Source organism: Rhinoraja longicauda, chromosome 6, assembly GCF_053455715.1.
Source record: "Rhinoraja longicauda isolate Sanriku21f chromosome 6, sRhiLon1.1, whole genome shotgun sequence".
NCBI classification, from domain to species: Eukaryota; Metazoa; Chordata; class Chondrichthyes; order Rajiformes; family Arhynchobatidae; genus Rhinoraja; species Rhinoraja longicauda.
In genome coordinates, this window is record NC_135958.1 from 12,970,080 (window position 1) to 12,982,500 (window position 12,421).

The window sequence follows — 12,421 nt, forward strand, 5'->3', positions numbered from 1 at the left end:
TGTACAGCCTTCCCTCCCTCAAGATACAACAGGGGATGAGCAGCTATGAATTTTACTCTTGCTGTCTCCAAAGAATGACTTCTGTTGGAAAGGACATGGTCAATGTATGGGAAGGAGGTAAAGTCAGATTTATGCATGGTTGTAGTGCCCACATATCAAAGAGCTAGTATATATCAATTCATACTTTGAGAGATGTGAACTTCCATCTGATACAGATACCAAAGGATGTGGGATGGGAGTGTTGAAGTCTCACGTGAAACTGTTCCAGCTACAAACTACTGGCTTCAAGGGAGAGTTGGAGAGGATAATTGGAGAGGATAAGGGAGGGAGTAATTTCCTGAATAAAACTGGCAGAGAATCAATAAAACAAAACTTGTGTGGAGAGATAGTTTGAAAGATATGTCGCAAATAGATGGTGCATTACTTTCTATGATTCTTCAAAGCAAGTTCCCTATCTCGTGAAAGATCTCATCTGTACCAAAGGTACAAAGGGAGAATGAACGGGCAAGCCTGATAGTTACTGATGTGCAACATGGATCAAAACAAAATATAATAGGATTCTGACATTTCCTTCTCCAAAAGGAGGAGAGAGGAGAAATAATTTTACACAGTAAGTGACAATGATCTGGAATGCATGCCTGAAAAGGGTGGTGGAAGCAATTCAACAATAATGTACAGAAAGTGAATTGGATACATACTTGGAAAAGGTGTGTAAGATCATAGGGCAGGTGAGACTAACTGACCAAGTTTTGCAGGTTGCTGGTCAGGCTCAGCAAGTTGAATGACCTTTGTGTATGGTGGCAAGATGCTGAGCAGGAATGGTATCCTGAAAGGCAGCAGCTGTATTTTACATCGCTCAGTCGAACAGTAAAGTGAAGAATATGATGTGGAGAAATATCTAAATTGATAGTAATGTAATTTCATAAGCATCTTATACAGGAGGTCTAAAAGAAAAAAAAGCCAAAACTATAATGAATAATTTCTATCAACAAATTCTTGATAACTGAGAAATCATTTCTCAAAGAACTTATACCAGAAGGGAAGGTACCATTTTTGGGATATATTTATGTGGTTGTGTGCAATTCATTAAAATGAATCACAACCTCTGCTTACATCCTTGTGACCCAACTAGCATTGGCTTACCGACACAGAAAGAACCCTCTTCTTTCTTACAATTACAAGGTCATAAAACAGCCAAGAACAAACAAGGCTACTTACTATGCAGTGAGCTATAACAATGGATTGCATACTTACAAATTTCACTCATGGAGAAGTATAAAACACAATCAATTCCTGTTCTCAATCAAATACAAAATCACTTCAAAATAAAAGAGTAGCTCTTAGTGCACTGAGGGTAATAAATTGAAAGTAGTTTGTAACAAAAGGTTTGTGATTTCCCGCTTAACTCTAAAGATTCAATTGAACAAGGCAAGAGTCTCCAAAAAGTAAAAAATCAAATTTTAAACAAAGAAAGTTTTATTTCCAATCTGAAAAATACAAAATGAACTCTGACTATAAAATTCCATGACTCCATTGGTTTACTGTTCCAATGCGAAAACCCTCCTAAAGCATGTCAGTTCATGAGGACCTCCATCTGCACCAGGCGTGCATTTGTGTCGCCTGCCATCCTGTACGGTATCATCCCAGCAAACGTTATCAAGGCACGTGCCTGGCGTCTGAGTTGCTGAAAACAAATCAAATGAAATAAAATATTTTTAAGAGACAAGGAGAACCCGATGCTTTCTAACTGAAACAAGCAGCTGATATTGGAAGAATTACTTTTGAAGAGAACATTATACATACAAATTATTAAAAAGTAAATTAGAAGGATGCATCCACGAATGTTAGCTAATCCAATATGATTACTAATATGAAGGACTGAGCAAGCTTGCCGAGTCATATAAAAGATGAAAGTCATCATGTACCACATTCATCAACTTGCTACTAGAGGATGATGGAGCCCTGAAGAAAAAAAAACTGACTCCTCTTCCTGTCACTAAAAGAATATTGATAGTTTTGAGAAAAGAGTATGAGTACTAAATTTAAAGAACACTGCCAGGGTAAATATTACTGCCAACATCACCGTATAAATCGATGAATCTGGATTCAGTCCAAAATTTCATGCATGGAGTGCAAACAGTATTCACCTTGCGCTTTGTGTTTAAAGTTTCTGCTGGATACTGAACAAATTAGGAAGCACATTTATGTTTTAAAATGGAAATATATAAATTCACAGCAAAAGAAGAGATTTATTTCCCAGAAGGCCTAAGCTTAATTATATTCTTTTAAACCTTGCCTTACATTTCCTGTTCAATTTTTATATCTCACCAATAAAACTCCACTCTCTCCTCTCTACTTCCATAAAACATTACATCTAAAAATAAACTAGATGAGCCTTATAAATCCTCAAAGTCTGAGATGCTTCTATTACAAATTTTGAAGGTAGACACAAAATGCTGGAGTAACTCAGCGGGTCAGTCAGCATCTCGGGAGAGAAAGAATGGGCGATGTTTCGGGTCGAGACCCTTCTTCAGACAGATGTCAGGGGAGGGGCGGGACAAAGATAGAATGTAGTCGGAGACAGGAAGACTAATGGGAGAACTAGGGAAAACAGGGACTATCTGAAGTTAGAGAAGTCAATGTTCATACCGCTGGGGTGTAAACTACCCAAGCGAAATATGAGGTGCTCTTCCTCCAATTTGCGCTGGGCCTCACTCTGACAATGGAGGAGGCCCAGGACACAAAGGTCAGATTGGGAACGGGAGGGGGGAATTGAAGTGCTGAGCCACCGGGAGATCAAGTAGGTTAAGACGGACTGAGCGGAGTTGTTCAGCGAAACGATCGCCGAGCCTGCCCTTAGAAACATAGAAAATAGGTGCAAGAGGAGGCCATTTAGCCCTTCGAGCCAGCACCGCCATTCAATGTGATAATGGCTGATCATCCATAATCAGTAACCCGTGCCTGCCTTCTCCCCATATCCCTTGATTCCACTAGCCCCTAGAGCTCTATCTAACTCTCTTTTAAATTCATCCAGTGAATTGGCCTTCACTGCCCTCTGTGGCAGAGAATTCCACAAATTCACAACTCTCTGGGTTGAAAAGTTTTTTCTCACCTCAGTTTTAAATAGACAATAGACAATAGGTGCAGGAGTAGGCCATTCAGCCCTTCGAGCCAGCACCGCCATTCAATGCGATCATGGCTGATCACTCTCAATCAGTACCCCGTTCCTGCCTTCTCCCCATACCCCCTCACTCCGCTATCCTTAAGAGCTCTATCCAGCTCTCTCTTGAAAGCATCCAACGAACTGGCCTCCACTGCCTTCTGAGGCAGAGAATTCCACACCTTCACCACCCTCTGACTGAAAAAGTTCTTCCTCATCTCCGTTCTAAATGGCCTACCCCTTATTCTCAAACTGTGGCCCCTTGTTCTGGACTCCCCCAACATTGGGAACATGTTATCTGCCTCTAATGTGTCCAATCCCCTAATTATCTTATATGTTTCAATAAGATCCCCCCTCATCCTTCTAAATTCCAGTGTATACAAGCCCAATCGCTCCAGCCTTTCAACATACGACAGTCCCGCCATTCCGGGAATTAACCTAGTGAACCTACGCTGCACGCTCTCCATAGCAAGAATATCCTTCCTCAAATTTGGAGACCAAAACTGCACACAGTACTCCAGGTGCGGTCTCACCAGGGCCCGGTACAACTGTAGAAGGACCTCTTTGCTCCTATACTCAACTCCTCTTGTTATGAAGGCCAACATTCCATTGGCTTTCTTCACTGCCTGCTGAACCTGCATGCTTCCTTTCATTGACTCATGCACTAGGACACCCAGATCTCGTTGAACTCCCCCTCCTCCTAACTTGACACCATTCAGATAATAATCTGCCTTTCTATTCTTACTTCCAAAGTGAATAACCTCACACTTATCTACATTAAACTGCATCTGCCATGTATCCGCCCACTCACACAACCTGTCCAAGTCACCCTGCAGCCTTATTGCATCTTCCTCACAATTCACACTACCCCCCAACTTAGTATCATCTGCAAATTTGCTAATGGTACTTTTAATCCCTTCGTCTCGCCGATGTAGAGAAGTTGACACCTGGAACAGCGGATACAGTGGATCAGGTTGGAGGAGGTGCAGGTAAACCTCTGCCTCACCTGGAAAGACTGTTTGGGTCCTTGGATAGAGTCGAGGGGGGAGGTAAAGGGACAGGTGTTGCATCTCCTGCAGTTGCAGGGGAAAGTACCTGGGGAGGTGGTGGTTTGGGTGGGAAGGGATGAGTTGACCAGGGAGTTTCGGAGGGAACGGTCTCTGCGGAAAGCAGAAAGGGGTGGCGATGGGAAGATGTGGCCAGGAGTGGGATCCCATTGGAGGTGGCAAAAATGTTAGAGGATTATATGTTGTATGCGATGGCTGATGGAGTGGAAGGTGAGGACAAGGGGGATTCTGTCGGGAGACTCTGTTAAAAGATTTTGAGATACTTAGTTTTCCAGATACAGTAAACCCTTGTTATAACAGACCATAGGGGGATGGGGGGGAATGGTGTCCATTGTTGCCGATTGTGCTCTATAACCATGTAGGATGTTATCATTGTATGCAGTTGAAAAAAACTAGATGATTGTTAATAAACAAACGGACACAAAGTGCTGGGGTAACTACAGGTCAGGCAACATCTCCAGAGAACATGGATAGGTGACTTTGGGACCCTTGTTTGGATTGATTTATTCACAAAATGCTGGAGTAACTCAGCAGGTCAGGCAGCATCTCGGGAGAGAAGGAATGGGTGACGTTTCGGGTCGAGACCCTTCTTTGGATTGATTCAGTTTGCTAAGTTACTCCAGTATTTTGTGTTGATTCACCTTAAAACTAGATACTGATGCCATCGGTCTGCACCAGTGAGCCCTTCTTTACCGGTTACTGCATGTTCCGGTTGACACGGCTGTTGTTGCAGCTCATGTTGTACCCCTGCCGCCAGCGCTTTCCTCAGGCCACTGCCAACGACAAGACACGCTCTGCCACCATGGGGCTCCCTCCCCTCTCACCAGCTGTTGCTTCTTCCTGTTGGCCGGTTTGTCTGCTCTCAGCTCAACTGCTGCCTCCTCCTCCTCCCTCCCCCGGAGTCGCTGACATGTGGAGTAGTCCAAACGGTGGCCAACAGCAGCAGGTAAGAGGGGAGGGAGCCCCACACTGATCGAGTGCGTCCTGTTGGTGGCGGCAGCCTGTAAAAAGCACTGTTCCCTGGGGCTACATTGTGAGCCGCAACAACAACCACGCCAACCAGACCGTGTGATGGGTGAAGCAGGACTCGCTGGTTCACTTTGCAAGCCTGGGGGTGGTATTGGAAGTCGGGGCTGTAAGTGGCCAGGGAGGCGGTGAGTGCCGGGGGGTGCATGGGCAGATCCATCCACGTTAACTGAAATGTGTCATAATGGGTCCGTTAAAACAAGGGTTTACTGTATATGTTCATGCAGTTGACACAGTTCAGCATTTCAAAACAGTTCTCAAATGACAATAGGTTACTTAATATAATCTTACTGAGTCTCTGTCCTCCATTGCGCGCTGAGGTCTCACCGGTGTGGCTGGGCCTGTACCCTTCAACCTTTTATACTGGGTAAACAGAATATTCATGGTGGCAAGCAGTACTTCAGACAGATTGTGTCTAATCTGTATAGGAAAGAATTGCTCATTAGTGTTGTCAATAATTAGTGAACAATCACCTTGTACTCCAAGCAAAAATAAATTATGTAAATGCTGCAGATAACTAACAATTTGTTTTTCATTACAGAGGCAACACTGACCATTACAGACCATCTTAATGACTATGCCTAATTGTGGCTTGATGTAACGCCAGATTTCGCTGAATGAGCCCTTGTCAAATCTGGGCCCCCAAGTGCATCAGCAAATCCCTGACTCAGTCAAGTCTGGGGCAATGGCTGAACATTGGAGGCTTCCTTTGGAACTGCTGGGCATGGCCAGCAAGATGTAGCCCTTGTTTTTTTTTTAAAAACCTTCAAATGAATTTTAGCACAAGCACTGGCGTTAGTTTTTGATTAAAAAACACACTAAGTTGCCCGTCAATGGAAACAAAAATCTAAATGCGGCAGATGTGAAGGATTTGAGAGCGTTTGTTTATTTGTGTCATTGATCGTTTTTCATTTTACCTTTGCAAAGAGGATTGGTGGTTTGACCCAGAAGAGATCTTTAAAATTTGTCTTCTATACTTTTGCACAAGTCTAGTCCAAATTTAATTTGCAGAAGGGCTCTTTGCATTCTTTTCAAGTAGCATTCAGGCCAGAAATACACTAGGTTTATTTATTACGCTACCACATAATGACCAGCTAAAATTTTGCATCATTAAAGATTGTACAGAAAGGTATCAAACTACACCGATTGCTCCAAAGGTTTCTTACCTCATCACTGAAATTTCTGAAAGCTGTAACTCTCTCCTCAACACCCTCCTGACTCAGTGGCACAAGTTTCAGTTTTTCCATAACCTAAATGGGAAAATGAAACAGATAAGACAGGGCAGGACATTGTAAGAATCATATCTCAGATGGTCCTGCATTTTAAGCTGAAAACATTTGAGGAAGGCCCACAGCATCGGATACTGAAATCAGAAATTATAAGCGAATAGACTTGGTAAGTCAAATAGTGATGTTATGTTCGAGACAGGAATGCAAACAATTATAACATTTATTTGTCCCCTTAATTTGTTCTGTTATTTAATGAATTGATGAATGACTTTTATGGTGTAGGAAAATAACTGCAGATGCTGGTACAAATCGAAGGTATCACAAAATGCATGAGTAACTCAGCGGGTCAGGCCCTGACCCGCTGAGTTACACCAGCATTTTGTGATACCAATGACTTTTATGGGATCATGCTTACTGTACACTGAAAAAGGAAAGAAAGCTGTGGTAAATAGTGTTCATTTTATGGCTTAAAACAAAAATGCCTATCGAGGTGGTATTTGATCAACATTACAATCAAATAAATTGTAACGTTGAGCATTGCAACACGGGCTCCCATCCATGTGTGGAGAAGAGAAAGTTCCTGTTGTCTCCTTGCACTGTTATTAAAACAATTGCCGAACCAATGCTTCCCGTGCTGCAAAAGTAAATAGCATCAAGACTCATTTCTGAAAGGAACGACAACAAAGGTGAGTAACATTTACCATATTTTAATGGAATGAAAGCAGAAGCAACTCACATCAATTGCTCTGTCAATATTGCCAGAATGGTACTCATCAAAGAAGGTAATCAGGTCCAGCAGAAGGTAGAAAGTACCGTCCACAGACTTTGCACCAGTAATTCCCTGATTACGATATCTATTTAAAAAGAAAAAAAGACATTCAACAAAAACAATATCTATCACGAGTGACATGGATTTCTTTATTTCATGGATCATAACTGTGCTTTTAAATCTCACCCTTTTGTCCATTCTTACTTTGGAATTTCCAAAAGCACCTAACATTTACTACCACCTAGCCGGCCCAATCTTTCCCTCCCTCTGGCTTTGGCTACCTTTTCAAAACATCTATACTTTTGGCCACTTTGATCCCCTTCCTTTCACTGAGATCTTCCAGAGATCTAGTTTAAAGACAAGCAGTTGATGGTCTCTTATTTTGGGGGGTTCTTTCAATCTCTGAAGTACCTTGGAGATAGACACAAAGTGTTGGAGTAACTCAGCGGGACAGGCACAGAGAAGGAATGGGTGACGTTTCAGGTCAAGACCCTTCTTCAGACTGATCTTGTTACCCCAAGCACCTTGGGGTATTGGATAGATATTTTGAAAACATTATCCACATTGAGTACACCTTTTTTGCTTTTCCCTCCCCAATTATGCTACTGCTCCACCAAACCTGTCACTCTTGTACTTGATGAGTTCACTCCATTTTAGTAAATACATTTCAGAATTTCAATTTTCCAATCTCTCTAGTATAATAATAATAATAATATTCATTTATTGTCATTGCAACGAGTACAACGAAATTAAAAAAATAGCCAATCCTGACGGTGCGTACAAACATATATGCAATAAATGCAAAAACAAATAAATACATAAATACAATTATATTAAGTACAAGATTTTTTAACGGTGTTGCCCAGTGCAAAGGTAGTGTTCAGTTCTCGTATGGCCCTGGGGTAAAAACTGTTCTTAAGTCTGTTTGTTCGGGATTTGATCGACCTGAAACGTCGACCAGAGGGCAGATGAACAAACAGACGGTGGCCGGGGTGGGATGGATCTTTTATTATTTTGCCTGCTCTACTGAGGCAGCGTAGGCTGAACAGGTGCTCCAGGGAGGGCAGTGAGCAGCCGATGATCTCCTGGGCCGTCGTGATGACCCTCTGAAGGGCCTTCCTGTCCTTTTCTGAGCAGCTGGCGTACCATGTGGTTATACAGTATGCCAGCACTCTCGATGGAGCAGCGATAGAAGGACAACATGAGCTTCTCCTGCAGGTTGGTTTTCCTGAGGATCCTCAGGAAGTGGAGTCTCTGCTGAGCCTTCTTTACTGTGGTGATGGTGTTGGTAGACCAGGTAAGATCCTCTGCGATGTGCGTACCCAGGAACCTGAAAGCGGGTACCCTTTCCACACAGACCCCATTGATGTAGAGTGGGTCGTATTCTACACTGGTTTTTCTAAAGTCAATTATAAGTTCCTTTGTTTTGGAGGAGTTCAGGACCAGATTGTTCACTGAACACCATGCTGCCAGCCTTTGGATTTCATCCCTATAGGCTGTCTCATCTCCTCCTGAGATGAGTCCAACCACAGTCGTGTCATCCGCGAACTTGATGATGGTGTTGGTGGGATGGGTGGGGGCGCAGTCGTGAGTGTAGAGGGAGTAAAGGATGGGGCTCAACACACAGCCCTGTGGTGAGCCGGTGCTCAGTGTAATGGTGGAGGAGAGGTGAGGGCCTATTTTGACGGTCTGGGGGCGGTTGGTCAGGAAGTCCTTGATCCATTGGCAGATGGTTTGGGAAAATCCAAGGTCGGAAAGTTTGGTGACCAGTCTGCTCGGGATGACCGTGTTAAAGGCAGAGCTGATGTCGAGGAAGAGCATCCTCACATAGCTCCCCTGGTGTTCAAGGTGGGTCAGTGCAGTGTGAAGAGCAGTGTCGATGGCATCCCCTGTAGACCTATTTGCTCTGTAGGCAAACTGGTGTGGGTCGAAGGTGGGTGGGAGGCTGGCTTTGATGTGCTGCAGGACCAGTCTCTCGAAGCACTTTGTGATGACCGGTGTGTGTGCTACCGGACGGTAGTCGTTAAGGCCGCTGATGACAGACTTTTTCGGCAGTGGGATGATTGTGGCGGACTTCAGGCAGGGAGGGATGGTGGATTTTAAAAGGGACAGGTTGAAGATTTTTGTGAAGACCTCAGATAATTGGTCTGCACATTCCTTCAGCACTCTGCCCGTCACACCATCGGGGCCTGCAGCTTTCCTGGGATTCACTGCTCTGAGCACGCGCTTAACATCATACTCCTGCACAGTGAAGGTGTTGCTGTCAGGTGCTGGAGAGGGTGTTATGTCTGCCACTGTAGCTTTCACCTCGAAACGAGCAAAGAAACAGTTAAGTTCCTCTGCCAGCGAGGCGTCGCCGTCGGCAGTCGTGCGGTTGCTGGTCTTGTAGTTGGTGATGTGCTGGATGCCTTGCCATACCCGCCGTGGGTCATTGTTGGTAAAGTGGTCCTCAATCTTCCTCCTTGATGCCTCTCTTCAGGTTGGTTCTAGCAGCACTGTATAGAGCTCTATCACTAGACCTGAAGGCGGTGTTACGGTCCTTGAGGAGAGACCTGACATCCTTTGTCATCCAGGGTTTCTGATTAGGATACAACCGGATGCGTTTGTCGACGGTGACATTGTCAACACAGTTTTGGATGTAGCAAAGTACAGTTGATGTGTACTCCTCCAAGTCCTGATCCTCAAAAATATCCCAGTTGGTCCTTTCGAAGCAATCCTGCAGCTGCGAGGAAGCTCCTTCAGGCCATGTCTTAACAGTCTTTATGGTGACTGGAGCTTTCCTCCTGAGTGGGGTGTATGCTGGAGTTAGGAATATGGACAGGTGATCTGACTGCCCCAGGTGTGGTAGTGGTGCTGACCTGAAACCCTTCTTAATATTTGAATAAACCTTGTCTAGTGTGTTTTTCCCCCTGGTAGCACATCTTATGTGTTGTTCAAGTTTCGGGAGAACTGACTTTAGGTCTGCATGATTGAAGTCCCCGGCTATGATGTGGGCTGCTTCTGGATATGTGCTCTGTTGTGAGTTTATTGCACCGAGCAGGTAGCCTAAAGCTGTGCTAGCGTTAGCATTCGGTGGGATGTAAACTGCTGTTACTATAACCCCTGTAAATTCGCGAGGAAGGTAAAAAGGCCTGCATTTAACTGTTAGGGACTCCAGATCAGGAGAACAGTGGCTATCTATGATTTGGATGTTAGTGCACCAGTTGTTGTGCACGTAAATGCATACCCCCCCCCCCCCTTGCTCTTACCGGAGTCGATGTTTCTGTCCCAACGAAACGCTGTACGCCCGGCTAGCTCAATGGCTCCGTCTGGGATGAGTGGATGAAGCCATGTCTCTGTTACTAAGAGAATGCAACAGTCCTCCACGAGTTTGTTTGCTGATATCTGTAGTTTTAGTTCGTCCATTTTGTTGATGATGGATCTGGCGTTGGTGAGGAACATGCTGGGTAGCGGTGGTTTGTGTGGCTGTCTCTTTAGCTTGGCAAGTATACCGGACCGGCATCCTCGCTTTTGCTTCCTGTTTCTCCTCCGCCTGCGACGCCTGTTCGCGCCGACAATTATCCACGGAGCGCCCGGTGTCCTGGCTATCTCTTCCGGTATATTTCGCGGGTGTGGAATTCTCTGCCTCAGAAGGCAGTGGAGGCCAGTTCGTTGGATGCTTTCAAGAGAGAGCTGGATAGAGCTCTTAAGGATAGCGGAGTGAGGGGGTATGGGGAGAAGGCAGGAACGGGGTACTGATTGATAGTGATCAGCCATGATCGCATTGAATGGCGGTGCTGGCTCGAAGGGCTGAATGGCCTACTCCTGCACCTATTGTCTATTGTCTATTGTCTAACACAGATAACACACATAAAACGCACCGAAAGGGAGAGCTGTGAGCCGCTGCGTCCGTGCGCGCCGCCATCTAGTTTGTTCCACCTACTGCAGTTTTCTTCCATCAAACTCCAACTGCACTCAATGTGCATATACTCATCTTTGCACCTGTCTCCCACAGCAGGATTGTTTTCTGAGCTCTCTGCTTTTTCCTTGAATTGAGGCCCAACCAGTTCCCCTCTACCAATTCATTCAAACCTTGAACAACTTCTCTTCAACTCTATATTCATATTCTCCAGACCAAGAGTAGCTATGGGAATTTGCATGGGCCCAATCTACACCTATCTTTACGCAAGATAAGTGAAAATGTCCCTATTTCAGTCCTACTTGGGCCCTATCCTTCCCTCTAGTCTTTCTCTGAGATATCAACCACTGCATTGATGTTACTGCCTGCAATCAAATAACTCCAAAAAGTTGTCTTTGTTGTCAATTTCCACCCTATTTTCACTTTCACTGACCCATCTGCCTTCTCTATTCTCTTGCTGCCTGTATATCAGGCAATAGGTTAGCAGTAAACATCCATTACAAGCCCTGTGACTTCTACAGTCCTCCATATCTGCTCCAATTAAAAGACCTTAATGAACGTCTCATATGTTTGGCATGAATTTCCAAATCTACCAATCTAACTTGTTGCAGCCTTTGCCCTATTTAAAAAAAAACTTTTTCTGTGCTGTAATATATTATTCTGCACCATTTTTCCTTCCGCTATTTTCCCTCATCTCTTACACGTGAAGAGGTTGTTCAGTGCTCAAATGAGTTGGTAGAGGGGAACTCTATACAAGGACAAAGCAGAGAGCTCTCTGATCATCCTGCCATGGGAGAGAGGTGTAAAGATGAGTATATTCACATTGAGTGTATCACATAAATCTCTCCAGTTATTGTTGTGAATTCTTTGAAAAACGTATTAATTATATGTGGGCAACTTACGTTTTCATTTTTGAGATTAGGCATCATCAGTCAAACCTCTAAGCCAATATATATGCAGCCAGTGTATTTGATTGACTGTTCGCTTGCTCTAACTTTATTGTATTGGCAGCTGTATATCTATCAGATTTGTATTTGTTGCTTTGGGTCACTTTGCTTTTAAAGCAAAAATATTCATTATTACCAATTTTAATTGTGAGCTGCTCAGGATAATTAAACTGACAGAACAAACAGCAAAGCATTTGTGAGCTAAAAATATATATATATTTACGACATGTGGACACATTTTTTAAAGTGTATTTAAAATTTAGGCATTCCTATTATCTTAACCCTGTGGAAAGATAAAGACAGAACTATTAGCAGGACTGGCTGT

General features: G+C 43.9%; 1 protein-coding gene across 4 annotated transcripts in view; it reads right to left on the reverse strand.

The window, feature by feature from the left end:
• Positions 1 to 1,458: 1,458 nt before the first annotated feature.
• Positions 1,459 to 12,421, reverse strand: part of nup93 (nucleoporin 93) — a 107,148-nt gene continuing 96,185 nt past the window's right edge. For all 4 annotated transcript variants that reach the window (XM_078400475.1, XM_078400477.1, XM_078400476.1 and 1 more), the window contains 4 exons: positions 7,219 to 7,336; positions 6,420 to 6,503; positions 5,545 to 5,673; positions 1,459 to 1,684 (listed from right to left, as the gene is read on the reverse strand). In XM_078400475.1, the coding sequence (XP_078256601.1) occupies positions 1,574 to 1,684; positions 5,545 to 5,673; positions 6,420 to 6,503; positions 7,219 to 7,336 (442 nt within the window). In that variant the 3' untranslated portion in view covers positions 1,459 to 1,573. The remainder of the gene's footprint in view (positions 1,685 to 5,544; positions 5,674 to 6,419; positions 6,504 to 7,218; positions 7,337 to 12,421) is intronic.